Source organism: Leopardus geoffroyi, chromosome A1, assembly GCF_018350155.1.
Source record: "Leopardus geoffroyi isolate Oge1 chromosome A1, O.geoffroyi_Oge1_pat1.0, whole genome shotgun sequence".
In the NCBI taxonomy this organism is placed as follows: domain Eukaryota; kingdom Metazoa; phylum Chordata; class Mammalia; order Carnivora; family Felidae; genus Leopardus; species Leopardus geoffroyi.
Window position 1 is genome coordinate 92047903 of NC_059326.1, and position 16686 is coordinate 92064588.

General features: G+C 56.3%; 2 protein-coding genes across 5 annotated transcripts; both read right to left on the reverse strand.

Moving 5' to 3' along the window:
* Positions 1–428: 428 nt before the first annotated feature.
* B4GALT7 (beta-1,4-galactosyltransferase 7) lies at positions 429–10178 on the reverse strand. Of its 4 annotated transcripts, XM_045485908.1 has the most exons (7): positions 10019–10171; positions 8091–8252; positions 6240–6602; positions 3329–3554; positions 1937–2020; positions 1564–1668; positions 429–1130 (listed from the first exon to the last, which is right to left on the reverse strand). In XM_045485908.1, exons 1-7 carry the CDS (start codon positions 10066–10068, stop codon positions 975–977), a joined length of 1146 nt encoding a protein of 381 aa, XP_045341864.1. In that variant the 5' UTR covers positions 10069–10171; the 3' UTR covers positions 429–974. The 4 variants fall into 4 exon arrangements, with proteins under 4 accessions (XP_045341864.1, XP_045341882.1, XP_045341872.1 ...); XM_045485926.1 differs by lacking the exon at positions 8091–8252 and having other exon boundaries at positions 10019–10178; XM_045485916.1 differs by lacking the exon at positions 1564–1668 and having other exon boundaries at positions 10019–10173.
* Positions 10179–12735: 2557 nt separating this feature from the next.
* TMED9 (transmembrane p24 trafficking protein 9) lies at positions 12736–16578 on the reverse strand. The gene is made up of 5 exons (XM_045485948.1): positions 16312–16578; positions 16041–16141; positions 15157–15282; positions 14651–14797; positions 12736–13596 (listed from the first exon to the last, which is right to left on the reverse strand). The coding sequence occupies exons 1-5, from the start codon at positions 16493–16495 to the stop codon at positions 13447–13449; spliced, it is 708 nt and encodes a 235-aa protein (XP_045341904.1). The 5' UTR covers positions 16496–16578; the 3' UTR covers positions 12736–13446.
* Between the last annotated feature and the right edge of the window lie 108 nt (positions 16579–16686).

The window sequence follows — 16686 nt, forward strand, 5'->3', positions numbered from 1 at the left end:
ACCCTCAAGCTATGACCAAGTCCTTGCCACCACATTTTGCCTACCCCGAGTCCGGTCCTGTGGGTCTAGTTCTGTCTCAGTGTGGCAGAATGAAGCCACCCCCACCCCAGAGTCAGAGCCCACCACGGCCTGAGGGGGGCAGACTGCCCAGAAGGGCAGCAAAGCCTGGAGGGCTGTGGGAGGTGGCAGGAACCTTGGCCTTCAGCGTCTCTCCCACCTGAGCCTCCCCTGACCTTGGCGTCCCCAGCCCTGCCCTACCCCCCTACCAGCTTATAACTAAGAGAGGTGCCATCTTTTTCCCTCGTCCCCTTCCGCTCAGCCCCAGGTGACAAACTGGTGGTCCATGACACATTTGTTCGGCCCGCCATACTTTTCTGAAGTTTCAATTAGCTGCTATCATTTAAAAACGAACCGATTTCACTCAGGAATCCAGAATTCAAGTTTCTTTTTGAGAACTCAGAAGATCTGGCCCACCCCAGGCCCGCCTTCCTGCATGGCGATAGCCAGAGAGAGCTGGTCTCGGCTGTTCCCTTTCTGTGGGGCTTGCACAGAAACCTGCAGTTTTAACCCTCTGCATTGTCCTGGCCACCCATGTCAGTGGCCTGGCTTCAGAACTGCATCTTGGCATGAGGCCGTCCGTCCAGGGGAAGGAAAAGCCCTTAGGTGTGGGCGCGCGAAGACGGGGAGAGCAGGGCGAGCAGGAAGGCGGGGCGGACAGTCCCAGGTGAGAGCCACGTCCCAGTCTCTCTCCATCACTGTTTATTGCTAGCAGCGTCCCAGGCACCCTGTGTGTGTCCTGTCCTGGCTCAAGCCCACCTCTGGGGGCTGGGCTGCTGCAAATGTGCGGCTTGCGATCCGCTGCTTCAGGCCACCCCACATCCTAGGGGAGGTGGGCCCCAGGGCCTGAGGCTTTATCCAGAGCCTGAGTAAGCAGTGTGGCCTGTGGGCACAGGCTTCCTTACTGTCCAGCTGGCTCAGCCAAATGTGCACCAGGGGGTGGCAGCCTTGTCGCAGTCCAACATGATGTTGAGAACAGTGCAGGGGGCCCCGCCCACAGACAAGGCTGTGCGGGAATCCACACGGTACTTCACGGTGTTCAGGCCTCCCTCCCGGTCCACCTTGAACTGCTCCTGGGGAGGACACGGAGAGAGAGCATGCACTCAGGGCTTTGAGGCCGCCGGCTGTCCGCAGCTGCGTTCCACCAGTAAGCAAGAGGGCTGAGATCGTTCAGGTGGGCTAATATGGCTCCTAAAGAAGAGGCTGTTTGGGGGATGGTGGTTCCCGTGTCACAGGTCCACCTGGGACGCTGGCACCGATAGCTGAGGCCCTCCCCTGCTCCCTGCCTGCATGGACGCCGAGGTCTCAGCTTACCCACGTGGCCAGGTGCCCATAGCGGCCACCAGCACAGGGCACAGTGCCCAAGCAGAATGCCCAGAGACTGGCCTGGGCCACGCAGGGGAGGGCAGGGCCATCTGGGCTGGAGGAGAGCTTGGTGAAACGCTTGGCCCTGTTGCTTCCCCACATCACCACCTAACCATCCCCAGTCAGGGGACCAGCCAGCACCTGTTTTTGAGCTGCGATGCGCTTCTGGTCCCTCTTCCGCCAGGCTGGGTCATGCAGGTGGCGAAATGTCTTGTACCCAGTTGTGATTCCCGAGGGGCGGAAAAGCTAAGAAGGCCAAAGAAGTTGGGTCAGGCCGCCCTCCTGGAGCCCCGGTCCTCACCGCTAGTCCTCTGGGGTCCCACCGCCTGCCACGGGCCACGGGCAGGGGCCTGTACTGCCATTCTGCAGAAGAGGTGTGCCTATCGGGGGCCAGGCTGAGATTGGAACTGGGGGTGTCATCCCTAAGCCCCAGGAATGTCATCTGAGGGCAGGGAAGGGAACCCTGGGGCAGCCCCGATGCTGAAGAGGTGGGGAGCCCTGGGGGGAGTATTACCTGCAGCCCGGCCCCTTTGATGCGACGGTAGAACTCGTCATCTTCGCGGCCCCAGCCCCAGAAGCGGTTGGACATCCCGTTGCACTGACACAGAGACAGGGAGAGTCACTTGCCCCATCCTCCCAGGGTGCTCCCTGGTCTCTGACCACCCAGGAGTAGGCCAAAGCCCCCTTTCTCCTCCTTCTCCCCTGGAGGTTCTAATGTGCACCCAGAGGCTTATAGTTCCCGCAACCTCTGAGCTACTGGAGGACAGCCATCACATGCCAGGCCCCTTGCCTGTTCTCATGGGGCCTTGAGTCTGTTTGACACGATTGGTTTCTCAAAAATGTCTGACTGGGGGCCCCTGGGGGGGCTCAGTCGGTTGAGTGTCACTTCTGGTTTCAGCGCAGGTCATGATCTCACAGTTTTTGAGTTTGAGCCCCGTGTCGGGCTCCGTGCTGATGGCACAGAGTCTGCTTGGGATTCTTTCTCTTTCCCTCTCTCTCTGCCCCTCCTCTGCTCTCTCTCTCTCTCTCTCTCTCTCTCTCAGAATAAATAGATTAAAAAAAAAAAAAAAAAGGCTGACTGGTGGAAGGCACCTCTTCAGGGCAATTGGCAATGGGCAGAAGTGCCAATCCTGCTTGATTTCTGCCTGCCCGATACCCCCTTTTCTCCTGGGAGGCTCTGCCCTGCTCTCTTCCTGTGGGGAGAGGGGCAGCTGGGCCCTGCGACAGACACCTATTAGCCACCCAACTCAGGGCTTCATTTCTGTAAAGCTGACTTCAGCCGCAGCCTGAAGAAAAGGGCAAAAGACCAGTGTCTAAGCCACTCGGTCCTTCCCACTCTCTCCCCTCACCCTCACCTACTCCCCAACCTCCCTCCACCTTCACTCCCTCACCGGCCCCCCCCCCCCACCTCCAGCCACAACAATGGACTCAGGGGTAGCCCCCTCTCCCCCACCCCTACTCAAGTCAGGCCAATCAGGAGCCAGGGTGGCGCAGTTCTGGGACTCCTGTCCCGGCTGCTGGGGAAGAGACCTCACCGTCCACTGAACCCGGGCCTGGGTGCACGCAGCGTGCAGCCAGGACGGCCACCATGCACCTCATAGGCCTGAGAACAAATCCACTCCAGAGAAAGCCGAGCTGAGAGACGTCCTTGGTGACGCTAAGAGGCCTGGCAAGCCACCCCTGAAGCCAGCCCAGACTGTTCCATTGAGAACCAACGAACCCCGAGTCTCCCGAAGCCAGCTCACAGGGGGTTCCCGCTACTGCGGCTGAATCCTCGCTGACTGGCTCGGTCCCGCTCCCGGACTCCCTTGACCGGCCAGGGCAGGACCCTCTCATCCGCCGGCCCGGGACCGTCCCTCCTCCTGCCCATGCCCACCCCAGGCGGGCGCCCCCCCCCCGGCCTCACCAGCTGGTAGTGCTGCTTGGAGAGCAGCAGGATGCCGCCCACGTAGGTCTTGTAGTGGTAGAGCGGGTGCAGCTCCGGGGAGGCCACGTGGAAGGGCCCGGCCTCGGGGAAGCCATAGTCCAGTTCCTCGTTGAGGGGGAGCAGGTCCACGTCGTGCATGGCGATGTAGTCCGTGCTGTTGCTGCTCTCCAGGAAGCCCACGTTGACGAGGGCCGCCCGGTTGAACCTGCACGGGTGGGGAGCGGTGAGGTCGCGGTCCCCAAACTGCGTGACAGCCTGTCCTCCGTGGCGCCCACCCCCCTGGCGCCTGTGCCGCCTTCCCACCCGACGCCGACTTCCCCGTGGGGCTGCCCGGCTGCCCGCCTGCCGTCTGCTCATCACACAGACGTCTACCGACTGCCAGCTATGTGCCAGACACCGTCCGGCCCACTGGGGCGACAGCTGAGAGAAATCAAAGCCCTGCCCTCGAGGAGCTGAGGTCCTGATAAGAGGAAACACAAATCAATAAGTGAATATGTAACCAGCCAGGCAAGGGCTACGGAGGAGAGAAGCGCGCACGCGGTTAGGAGGGGAGAGCATGCTGGGGGGCAGGGCAGGTGTTCTTGCAGACAGGGCCAGCAGGAAGGCCAGGGTAATGGTATGACGTGTGAAGGCCTGAAGGAATGAGCCAGAAGCGGGTAGAGGGAGCGGGTCTCCAAGGAGAGGGGAAGGCAATTGCCAAGGCCCGAGGCAGGAGCGGACACCTGTGTGACCAAGCAGGGTGACCAGGAGGGCTTCAGGGATGAGGCCAGTGGGGGACTGGCCCCTGACAGGCTTGGGCTGTGACCCCGGGTACCACGCAGGAGCCCCTGCAGGGCTGAGAGCAGAGCCAGGATGTGCTGTGACTTCCAGTTTAACAGGATCACTCTAGCTGGGGTGTTGAGGAGAGAAGGGAGGCTCAGGGTTGGAAGGCTACGATCATCTGGGTGGGAGACGATGGTGATTTAGCTCAGGGAGGTGGTGAGAAGTGGGCAGATTTGAGACACATTCCGAGGGACGGGGTGTGCTGAGGGAAAGCGAGGAGGTGACAATGACTCGAAGGCTTTTTGGCCTGAGCAACCGGAAGCGAGGAGCTGCCATCTCCTGAAATAGGGAAGAGGGCGGGTGGGAAAGCAGACATTCAGCCTTGATCATGTGAAGCTTGGGATGCTCGGGACCACCAGACGGAGGGTTATGTGGTGCCCAGATGCAGGGGGCTGGAGGTCAGGAGAGTGGTCTAGGCCGGGAATACACAGACTTGGGGGCCACCAGGGCACAGAAGGGGTTTAGTGCCATGAGGCCGGATGACATTCTCAGGGAGTGACTGCAGCCGGAAAAGAAGATGCCCAAGGACTGAGCCCTAAGAGCGCCAGTCGAGAGGTCAGGGAGGTGAGGTAGAACGGGCAAAGGACTTAGCAGAGGTGAGGAAGGAAGAGAACCGGAGTGCTGTCTCAGAAGTCAAACGGAGGTGTTTCCAAGAGGAAGAAGTAACCCACTTGGCCAATGCTACCTGGCGGTGGAAGACTGAGAACAGTGCTTGGATTAGGGAGGTGGGCTCACTGGTGACATCAGTGAGAGTTGCTTCAGCGTGAGGAGGGGGGTAAACATCTGAGGGGAACAGGTTCCAGAGAGAGTGAGAGGGGAGACAGGAAAGTTCTGCTCTGAAGGGGCTCCGAGCAATGAGGTGACAGGGGTGGGCAAGGGGTCACGGGGGCTTTTCCTTCTCTTTTTAGACAGGAGCTATTTCAGTATGTTTGCTGATGCAAATGCCCCAGAAGGGAGGAGAAACCAATCCAGGAGGGAGAGAAAGGAGTGGATGGCTGAAGCGATGTCCTTGAGTAGGAGAATGAGAAGGGGACCCAGCGCCAGACCGGAAGAGCTGGCCCTGGAGGGGCTGGGGCAGTGCATCCCCAGCATGGTGGGAGTCTAGTCCGTGAGCACAGAGGCTGGAGGGCTCACTCTCTTCCTGTTGGCTCGACTTCTCAAACAGGGAGCAAAGTCATCAGCCACGGCTGACGAGGAGAGGGACAGGAGAAAGGGTGCTGGGCTGCCTCAGAGGAGGAGAGGCAGCAGGCCAGAGGGCCCTCTTGGGCCAGGGCTCATCGCCAGGGGGGACAGCCAGCTGCCCCAGGATAGGCATGGAGCAGCCAGCAGCAGGTGGGTCAGGGAGGTGAGAAGTGCGAGATGACAGATGTTAATGATGGACCATGGACTCCAAGGTGGGTGAGGAGAAAGTGAGGACGAGGAGGGTGGGCTGTGAAGACTGGGTGGTACTGTGGCCTAAAGGGCCTGGCGGGGTTCAAGAGCCTTCAGGTCTGCCTCCCAGAGGAGCGAGGTGGAGAGAAAGGAGGTGGAGGTGGAGTGTGAGATGTGCGCACTAGCTCACGGAGGGGAGCGGCGCATGGTAAAGGGCAAGGACCCCAGGGTAACAGTAGACTGTGAACAGCTTCAAAGCTGTGGCCTTGACCCTGCCTTTCCTGAATCCCCACAGCCAATCCACTGGAAAGCTCGGTCTGTGCTTCCTCCCCGTCACATCTCTCCACCCCTGCTCCCCTACAGCCAAGAGGCCCTCCCGTCCAACAGCCCAGCAGGCCTCCCAGGACTGCCCCATTCTCCTGTTCTGGTAAAAGGTATTCCTCCTACGACAGCCATGGCGATCCTTTCAAAATGGGTATCACACCAGGACTCTCCTTAGCCCCAATCCTCCCCTGAAATTCCCGTCACACCAGCGAGAGGGGTTTACTGTTCCCACCCTCCCGCCACTGCGCTGGGTGGTCTTTCCCAGGCCAGAGGCACCCCTGGCACTGGACCCCAGTGGGAGCAGAAGCAGCCGAGGGGCCTGGGCAAGGGGAGGCCTTGGAGAGGGGGGGCCGAGTTGGGAGGCCGTCCCTACCTGAAGTGATCCACCTGGTTGAGCACATAGATGTGGTGCGGGACCTTCTTCCTGCTTAGGAAGCGGTGCATGTGGGGCACAAAGACCAGCAGCTCCTCGAAGCGTTCACGGAAGGGCACCAGCACTGCCAGGCGGTGGGGGCCCCAGGACGCGTCTTCTTCCCAGTGCTCGGGAGGTGGCTCCGGGGGGCAGGAGTGGGGTGGGCCTGGGGTCTCCTGCCCTTGTCCCCGGGCTGCCCGGGCCACGTCACCAGAGCAGCTGAGCTGCAGCCAGAGCAGGGAGAGGAAGCCCAGTAAGAGACAGGCAACGAAGAGGTGGAAGACGGAGCATTTCCGGGGAAGGCTGCTGGGGAGCAACCTGGACCTGGGACAAGAGCAGGGGTGGGGTCAGAAGGGAGAGTGGAGCCGGAGCCTTTTGGCAGACCCCTTCTCTGGCTTCCCCACTGGTAAGGTGCACATGACTGGTCTGCCCCACGCGCCTGGCAGTTAGTGCAGAAGCAACGTCAATGCTTTTGTTCATGCTGCTACCACACATCGGAATCCTGCTTACTGCTCTAGGCCCAGGAGGTGTCACTGCACCTCCAGGAAGCCCTCCAACCCCGGGTCAGAGCTGCCCCAGTTCCTTCACGCCCTCTTACTTTCTGTAAGTGAGTCCGGGTCAGACCAAGAGCTGCTGGAGGGCAAGGGCGAGACTCCTGGTCTCTGGTACCTGCCGTTCTCCAGTACGGTGGCTGAAGGGTCTGAGCCTGAGCCGAGGGCAGGAGCCCTGCCTTAGAGATCCCACCCACCACCTTCCAGTCCTCCTCCTCTGTAAGTGTACCCCCAGTATAAACCCTCACTTCAGTCCTGCTTCTCACACCAGAAAGGTCCTCAAGGCCTTCCACCACTGGAAAAGACCAGTGTTTACCTTGGGGAGATCCAACCTACCCCCGAAACAATGCAAGACCCAAACTGACAGTCGCTGTTCACTGAATGAGACTCCAATCTTCAGTCCAAGAGGCAGCTTATGTGACAAGGGAGGAGAGATGGGACAGGGAGAGAAAGATCAGGGCTAGGTATGGAAATCAGGCTCCGTTTAGAAGCTGGAAGTGCATCTGAATCGCTTAGACACCGAGGTCGTGCTGGGAGAGATCGCTGTCTGGGTTAGAGAGGTGGAATTTACCAGATTTCTCTGCTGAGGACAGAGAAGGAGCTGAGGAACCTAAGACAAGGGAAGCTCTCTCTAGTCTACCCCCCTGAAACAACCTGCAAATCACTTTGCTTTATAGCCTTTGGGAGTCACCAGTTAGCTACAAGGTAGTATACATTCTGCCTGCACTCGCCCCCACCACTCACCCAGTGCCACACACTGGGTAACCCAGACCTTCGCCACTCACCATGTTCCTTCCTGCTCCAGCCCTGACACAGCCTGCCACTTCAGTCTGAGATGCCCTCTGATGATCCTTCAGAGCCAAACTCCCATGTCATAACCAGCAACGTCCCTCTACCTCAACTCCAACGTCAGGGCCAGCACTGCCCACCCTTAACGTGCACACAAACGGACATGCATGCTCTCTCCTTGGTATCTGGTCCTTCCTTCTTCGAAGCATTCAGAGTTCTGTAATCCCTTGTGTCCCTGCTGGTCGTCCCCCTAGATAAGCCATTCCTGTCTGCGGCCCCAGAACAGTTTAGACAGCAAAGGGCTTGCTAGGTGAGTTACAGGAAGGGTTCAAGCAGTCAGGGCATGCTTTAAGTCACACGCCAGAGCCAGACCAACTCCTGACTTTCTCTAACACACAACTGCCAACCTGGAAGCCAGCAACCCTGAAGCCAGGTCTCACACACAGCAGAGGGGTGGCCAGCTAAGACTTACCCCCCATTGTCCTGTGGTGGGGGTTTCCGCTGGGGAAGAGCGGAGCCCAATTCTGCCAGTGGCCTGGGAAGGCTGGAACCTCTACAGATTCTCCCTCGTCCCCTGGGTTCTTTCTGGGGCTGGGGTGGAGACCGGGGATATGGACATGAGGAAATCTCCCACCTTTGGGAAAAGAAGCAGTGACCATCATCCAGGGGTATGGCATGGATTGGGCATTCCGTGCATTGTCACATGCTATTGCTTCAGTCCAGCTTCCCTTTGCAGGATCACATTCTCATAGGCAATCTTATCCTGGGCTTTAAGGGTCCAAATGGCTGAGCAACTGAATTCAGAGCCAAATGTCAATTCCTCAGGACAGCGGACACCGAGAACTCCTGGTGCCGCCTGGTGGCAAACTCCAGAACTGCAGTCCCAGCTGCTCCCAGGCCCAGGGCACCCTGCTCTGAGTGGCCGGCTAAGTGAGGTTTATCTCCATCAACCTGTGCCCAGGGCTAGAAAAGGCAGAGTCAAATCCAGCTGGGCTGGCTCCAGAGCCAGCACTCTTAACTGCTACGCTAGCCTGAATCTGTTGCCTGGACCTTTGTACCCCTGTGTCAAAAGCAGGAACTGACAGCAGTAACTTTTTCTGGGAACACAGGTATGTTCCAAAGGTTTACGGAAAGGGATGTGGACATGGAAATTTCCTCTATTACCTTTTGTTTCTGCCCTTACACAAATCTTAGTGATATAGGTTTGAATATCAGCTGCTCTGGTTACAGCACCTCCCAACTGCAAAGGTAGATACCTCCTGCCTGCCAGGCACCGTGTCAAGAGTGTTACATACGTGGCTTCTTTTAATCCTCATACAGCCCTGTAGAGTAGATATTATGATCCCTGTTTTAGAGATGGAAAAGCTGAGGTCAGAAAGATTAAGTGATCTGTTCCTGGTCACATGGCTGTTAAAGAGGATTCCTGCCCAGGGCTGACTCCACACTGTCCAGGCTTTCTTTCTACTACATTCCTGTCTTCCTGCTTCAACACCAAGTCTACAAAATCCCCCAAACACAAGCCTTTTGCCCACTATGTTCCCGAATCTTTTGGCACCTGGCAAACTTAAGAGACATACGGGGGAAGAGGTGATATTCACTGGGCGGAGACCCACTATCTGGGTGTGTGTCCCAGGTGAGAAGAGTTTTGGCGGCACATCTCACGAATGAAGTGTGGTGTTCTCCCAAATCTAGAAAGCCGAATAACTCCCCTACCCCAATACTGTTTAGGAAAACATCATCAGCTAAGGTCTGGATCAAGTTCACACCTAACACATGCAGGAGGTCCCACTCAAGTACAGCTGCACCGGAAATGAACCAGCATTACGTGTGAGGAGTGCCTAGTTCGTGCCAGTCAGTGGCCTACCAGGCTAGCATAGAGATTCTTTCTGGTGTGTTCTTCTGGGCGGTCAGCAAAGGATGGGGAAGCCTGAAGGAGGATGGGGTCTGAGGTTACACGGATGTGATGGGGGGAAGTAGACACCAGAGAAAAGGAATAAAGACCCTCAGAGGCCGGGGGCAGGCAGAAAGACAGAGATCCACTGAGAGAGGTCAACGCAGTCAGAGACCCGCACGAAGACAGATGCCAGCGGAGAAACACAGACACAAAGAGACCCGCACCGAGGGACAGACTCGCAAAGAGAGGGACAGAAACTCACAAACGGAAGTCATCGGAGAAATACAGACCCGCGAAGTGGCGGAGACTGGTAGAGACAGAGACCTACACGGAGAGACAGAGACCCGGTATACAGAGCGAGCCAGTGGCCCACTGGGAGAACCACAGACCCTCAGAAAGCCCCGCAGCCGGGGACGCGACGGCCTCGGGCTCCTAGATTCCGCGGGGCGGCCCGGAAAGGATCGGCACCCGGGAGGACGGGGCCCGGGCCGGCCGCCGCCGCTCACCTGCCGTCCTCCCAGGGCAGCTGCGCCGCTTTCCTCCGGGAGGGGAACATCGTGGGGGGAGGTGGCGGCGCATGGGACTCGAGCTCCCAGCCGGGCCGGCCCGGCCTCCCGGGCCTACGCGGCGCCTCCGCCTCCCGCCCCGCCCCGGCCAGTCCGCCCCGCCCCTCGGTCCGCCGGGTCCGCCGCTCCAGCGGCGCCGTGTGCTCCCGGGAGCCGCAGCTTCAAAGGTTCCGCGTTCGAGGACCGCTTGAGTGCTCCTGTCGCCAGACCGCTAACTGCCCACTTGGGAACTGCTTGTTCTCCCGAGAAACCGAGACCTCAGAGGGGACTCACGTCACTGGGCCGGTACTGTACTTAGACTCCAGATTTCCAGCGCTGTGGCATGATCTGTATCTCCGTCCTGCCGCCCCCTCCTCCTCCCTTCTCGGGCCCAGGTGGTGCATGCTTCCTCCCGTAGCAAGATCGGAGGGTGGCAAGGCCAAGCTCTGGACTCCGACTTGGGTTCAGCCCAGACCCCACGTAGTGGTTAGGAGCCAAGCACTGCAGACAGACTGACTGGATTCGAAACCTGATTCTGCCAGTTCGGCTGTGTTTGGGGGGCAAGCACAATCTCTTGGCATCTTTCCTCACTGGCATGTATAAATAGTTCCTGAGCTACCCGTTGCTGTGAGGGTTAATGGAGAACGTAACATTGCAAGGATACTTGGCACAGTGCTGGGCACATAGGCAACGCTATGTAAACGATGGCCCTTACACAGAAGAGGGGTACTTGGGTGGGGTTGTTTGAAGGGGTAGGAAGATTGGGTTCTTAGATCCGTCCTGGCACAGTGTGAACCTAGCTGGCTGGGCCAGCCTCCCACCTGGGAAAAGACGGCAGCAGAGTCCTTAGGCTTGATCTCCGCTCTTCGGAAAATGTTAAGTTCCCTCATAAATAGCTAACATCTATTGAGTTCTATGTGCCCGTCATTGTTCGAAGTTGCTTACTGCTGTTCTCTCACTCAGTCCTTATGGGTAGTATACTTACTATGCCCACTTTAAAAATGAGGAAATGAAGACACAGGAAATTCAGGTGTAAACCAAGATACTTTGCACAATCTACGGCCTCAACCACTGTGCTTCCAAAAGGACTTTACTGTGAGAAATTAATCATCCCCAGCGATGCCCATTCTCCCTTAAACCCAGCATAAAACCGACCAAAGAAGGACCTTACTGCTGAACTCTGCCATTGCACTTCACTCTGTAACAGAACTTTGGCAAATCCAGCCCAGGTTTGGCTGGTGACAAAGGCAAGGCTGATCCCCTGAAGAGACCAGTCAGTGGGGTGAGGCCAATAATGGAAGCAGGGAGGTGGGACTGTGACCTTTGAAAACACAAGCCCTTCTAAAGGGGGAACAGCTGCCCTTCAGTCTTGCTAATTGTTGTTACATCAGAATGAAGCCCCACTAGCGTCAGATCTGATTTGCCTCAAGAAATCAGATTTCACATAAAAATCCTAATTAGTTTTAAACATTGACACCCACAATCATGTTAATAATAAGCACCCTTGGTATGATGGGATGAGAATGGCACCTTTATGGTCTTTCAAAAACCCAGAATTCCAGTTCAATCATGAGAAAAACAGCAGACAAATCCCAATTGAGGGAATTCTACAAGGTACCTGAACAGTACTCCTAAAAACTGTCAAGGTAATAAAAAACAAGGCAAGTCTGAGAAACCGTCATAGCCAAGGAGGGGCGAAATGTAACTTGTCCTGGATGGGATCCTGGGACAGAAAAAAGGGCATTAGGCAACAGCTAAGAAAATCTGCATACTCTATGGGCTTTAGTTAAAAATAACGTATTGGGAGCCTGGCTGGCTCAATAGTGTGCAACTCTTGATCTTGGAGTCATGAGTTTGAGCCCCATGTGGGGTGTAGAGATTACTTAAATAAAACTAAGATAATGTATCAATACTGTTTCATTAACTTGAACACTTGTACCATACTGGTGCATGACAATAATAGGGAGAACTAACATCATGAATTTTCTGTAACGCTAAGGCTATTCTAAACAAGTTTTTTGTTTTTATTGTGGAAGAGGTCTAGGAGGTAGTATGAGGTCAGACCATATCCCCTTGTCAGTTCAAGTAGTCCACAGCCTGGCCTCCCCAGCCTGTCTCTTTCTCACACCCTGGTGGATTCACCTTCCTCAAATTTATTTTCGGTTCTTGTACCCAAAACTGTGTCAAACACTGGGTAATATGCGAGTCTCTTCTAACTCTAACCAGCCTCCCTTAACGGCTTCCTCAGCCCCCTCCCTAAACTCCAGTGGAAACCATGTCCGTCCACCTCCATGCCAACCATCTGCCAGGGCTTCCAACCACGGCTGCTCTGCCTTCTTACATCCGAATCCTCCTTCAAGGTCCTCCTGAAATCCCATTCTGTTGGTTAAGACCATCTACATCCTCATCCCCGCCAGCCCAAGGATTTCTGTCCTTCCCAAACCCGCAGTGCTCTTCTGTTCAATGCACACTACCTTCCTGAACAAGGCACCAACCCCCCATCATTCACTTGTTTTATGCTCTTGGGTAAACCCACTATCCCCTGCTACAGAAAGGTATAGAGGGGAGGGAAAGAATGAACTTCACAGGTGGGTATTCATCTTGGAATGTTAAGTGCTTTGCATAGAAGAACTGACGTTCCCTGAGCACCTCGGTGGCACACTTTATGTGGGACAAGCGAATTTTTTTATTTTTTATTGGGAAACCAATGTAACAAACCTAGACTTGTTGAAAATGAAATCAGTAACTAAGACTCTGCAGGCCCCATCCCCAGCCAGCACCAAGGCCTCTGCCTGGCCTGACCCCAGTTCCTCAAGCCCCCAAAAGGACAACCATGTTGAGAAGCTGAGGTCAACCTCAGGGCTAGTTTCCCACACTGCAACCCCCTCAACCCCACCCTCCATTGACACACATACCCTGGATCTGCAGTCTGGGTCTAGGCCCAAGGAGGGTACAGTGAGGTTCCCAGGGTGGCAGGGAATCACAGCCACACCCCAACCTGCTCAAATCCCAAGTTAGCAAAGGAAGACAGAAAAAAAGACTGGCGTGCCTACCCACTCCCCCCTCCCCAGCCACCCCAGACAACAGCCTCACATCCCTGATCAGTAACACTGTGATTCTGAGGTGCCAATGGGGCTCCCAGTGGCTTCACCAGACCCTGGGTGATTACTGCAAAGGGCTTAGAGCCCAGGGGAGGGGACAGGCATTGCCCCACCACCTGCTCAGTATTAGCCAGCCAAGCTCCTGCCCTAAACTTGTGCCTGGGGTGCCTGTAGCCCCTTTCCCCTCCAGACATCCATGGCTCGGAACCAGTCCTCCTGCTAGAGAGAAATCAGTTCCAGGAGGCCCTTTCTCCCCCAGCCCGGGAGGAAGGATGGCCTGTGAGCTGGCTACACCAGCTTCTTCGCTTCAAAGAAGCTCTTGAGGTGTCGCATCTGCCAGACGCCGATGGCTACGAGGATGAGGGTCTGCAGAATGGACCACCACAGCACCCGCTGGTTGGTGCTCTCGCTGGTCTGCCGGAAACGCTCCTCTCGCCACTGTGGGAGGGGAGAGCGGAAGAGGAGCTTAAGTTTGCTGGGCACCACCTGGCGCCACTCTAACTGCTGGGTTCCCTTTGCAGAGGATGCCCCAGAATCAAGGAGCTATGCCCAGGTTCCAATCAGTGTCTGCAAAGAGCCAGAGACCCCATCTGGGGACTGTATTCATCCTCCCCAGCCAGATGACCTCCAGGAACCCACTCATTTAAGTCTGTTTGCTTGGGGGTGCCTGGCTGGCTCAGCTGGTAGAGCATGCAACTCTTGGGGTTGAAGCTCCACATTGGGCATGCAGCCTACTTCAAACCAACCAACCAACCTCTGTCTGCTCATGTGTCAGGTACAGCCCTCCCCTGGTCCTCTCCTGGAGCCGGGGGGGGGGGGGGGGAGGGGAGGTGAAGTGCCAGTAGTATCACCCCATCAGACAGAGCTGCCCTATAGCACTCAGGAGTACACGTGCTCTAAACTCTCTGCCCAGGTCTTCCCCAACTGCTCCTCGAGGATTGTGGGCACAAGTTGCAAACTGGTGGCCCAGTGGCTGGATGTGTTTCGCCAATAGTTAAAACCTGGTAAAAATTCACATCAAAACACTTGGATCTGTAGCTTCTCTTAAAAGCCAGGGCTAGCGTATCTATCTGCAAGGCTACCCTGGGTTGACAATTAACCGAGGCCACTGAGGATTAGACACACAACAGTCCTTATGGTCACAGATTCATTCATGGTACCGCCTGGCTCCTGGACACAAATGAGTTTGAAACAGCTGGTCCTGGAAGCACCTGGAGCCATGGAAATAACACCCAAGGTATTAATATCAATTCCCGCTCTGTCACTGTGTACATGTAACTGGGATTTAGAGCAATGATGGCCTCTCAAGAGCCTGTCTCCTTGGTTACACACTGGAGTTAGTGATGCCCACCCCACCTTTTAGACTTGCAAAGCGGCACAGTTAAGTCCCCTGGCTTTCATAATGAATCTGACACACATGCCACTCTTGGCTGAGCCAGGGGAAGGCTTCTGGGAAGAAGCCCACCCAGGAGCTCCTGGCCCAACCACATACCCGTTGGTAGTTCTGCTCCTTCTGGATCTGCTCCACTTGCTCCACCAGCTGTCTCACTCGTAGCTGCAGCTCACTCAACTTGTCTTTGGCGGCAATTTCTGCGTAGTCGTTGGCGTGTTCACCCACCTGGATGTCCAGGTGAACTCTCTGGGGACAGACAAGGAAGAGAAAAAGAAATCGGGCAGCGCTGCTCCATCTTCCTGCCAGGCACTGACAGCTGGTCCCCCTACCTTCCTTCATTTGTGCATTTCGTCCAGTGCTGAGGCCTCCACAGTGTCCACCCCTATGGGGCTCTAGGCAAACAGGCATGAATAAACTTGGCTGACACTTGGACCAAGGCACATACAAGGAGTTCAGGGACTGTGCCCAGATGTTCAGCGGAAACCCAAAATTATTAGGAGACACAAAATCCGACACACTCATCTCACACCCAAAGCACTGCCAGTCTCCAGGCCCCACCAGGGTTTAGAGGTTGAAAGCTACGAGTCCCATATGGGTCCACTCACCAGCATGCCTCCAGCAAAAAGGGAGAACTTGGTGGAATTAGAGTGAAGACAGATCTGGTGTTCGCCGGGGGTATGGGAGGTGAAAGTGAACCTGCCTTCAGAGCCATACTGCCGGGCCAGGATCACCTGGAGACAAAAGCCTTCAGTGAGTGTTATAGAGAGGATGGGGCTGGAAGAAAAGAAGTCTTCAGGCTCTCTGAGCCTCAAAAGTTAGCCAACAGAGACATAGGCACCCCACACACTAAAAGCTCCAAAGCTGCTCGGCGGTAGTTGCCAAAGCTTGTCTGAGAACTTCTGGGGGCAGGGGTGAAGAATCTAAAATGAAGCTGACGTGGGCCTGCGGTTGGAAAGGGCTCTTTATTCAGAGCTCCTGCCATTTCAACTCCTTTTTGTGTGTGGTAATTTTTTTTTTTTTTTTAAATGAAAAGTGACAATCAATGATTTTTTTTTCTTTTGCTTTCCGTTAATATCCTTATCTGGTGAAATTAACAGTTGCTTCTTCGTTTTGGAAAGCACTCTGTCCTGTGAAACCTTAAAGTCTGGATGCCACAGCGTTAGAGTTGACAAAATTCTTTGACTGCCAGCACCACAATTAAGGCACCAACCACACCTGTAAGATAGGTGAGTTTCCATTTCACAGACCAGGAAACCGGCTCAGGGAAGCTCAGTGACTTGGCAGAGTCACGCAGCAGTCGGTAAGAGGTTAGCACTGCAGCAGCCCAAGCTTGGCCTAGAGCGCAAAGCCGGGCGCGATCTTCTCACAACACCCAACTGTCTTCAGCAGTTCAGCAGATGCGGCAACTAGGAGGGGAAGTACCAGCACCTGCCTGGTCTGGCGCCTAAGCGCAGGGCGGAGGGCTCCGCGGGCTTTGGGATCGTCTCACCTTGTCCTCTGGGTCCTTCACCTCCACGAACATGCCGAGCCCGGGGGTGGCCGGCTGGTACTCCTCCCGCTGCTTGTCATACAGCTGCGTCCGGTAGTTTCCTGGAGGGAAGTGGGGCGAGTCCAGGTCAGATGAGCGCGAGGTGGCGCGGAGTCGGCCCACGCCAGCACGCGGCGAGACCGGCTGCTCCCCTTTCTGGAAGAGGTGACTCTCCCGCACCCCCCGCCCCAAGACCAAGGTCTTGTTCCAAACTCTCCCCCTCCGCCCGCACCTATAACCATGGTCTCGTCCGGGATCTCCTCAATAAAGCACTTCTTTTCGGTCTCCCCGATGTGGAAGTAAAGCGCGCCTCCGCGGGCCACAAAACACAGAAGCAGCACGAGGGCCCGAATCACCCTTCCCAGTCCCCCTCCGGGCCGGGGCCCGACGACCCTCACGCCCTGCTCCGCAGCCATCTTGCTCCACCTGCCGGCGCAGTCGCAGCCCGCGGCGCCACGTAGCCCTGCCGCCGCTGCGGGGCCTGCCGGGACAGCGAGTTCGACTGGCTGGACTACAAGTCCCGAGATACCCCGCGGCCGCGGCGAGGCAGTACCCGATTGGGGAGCAGCTTTTGCCTGCTTCCGAATTACGGCCCAAGAGTTGAAAC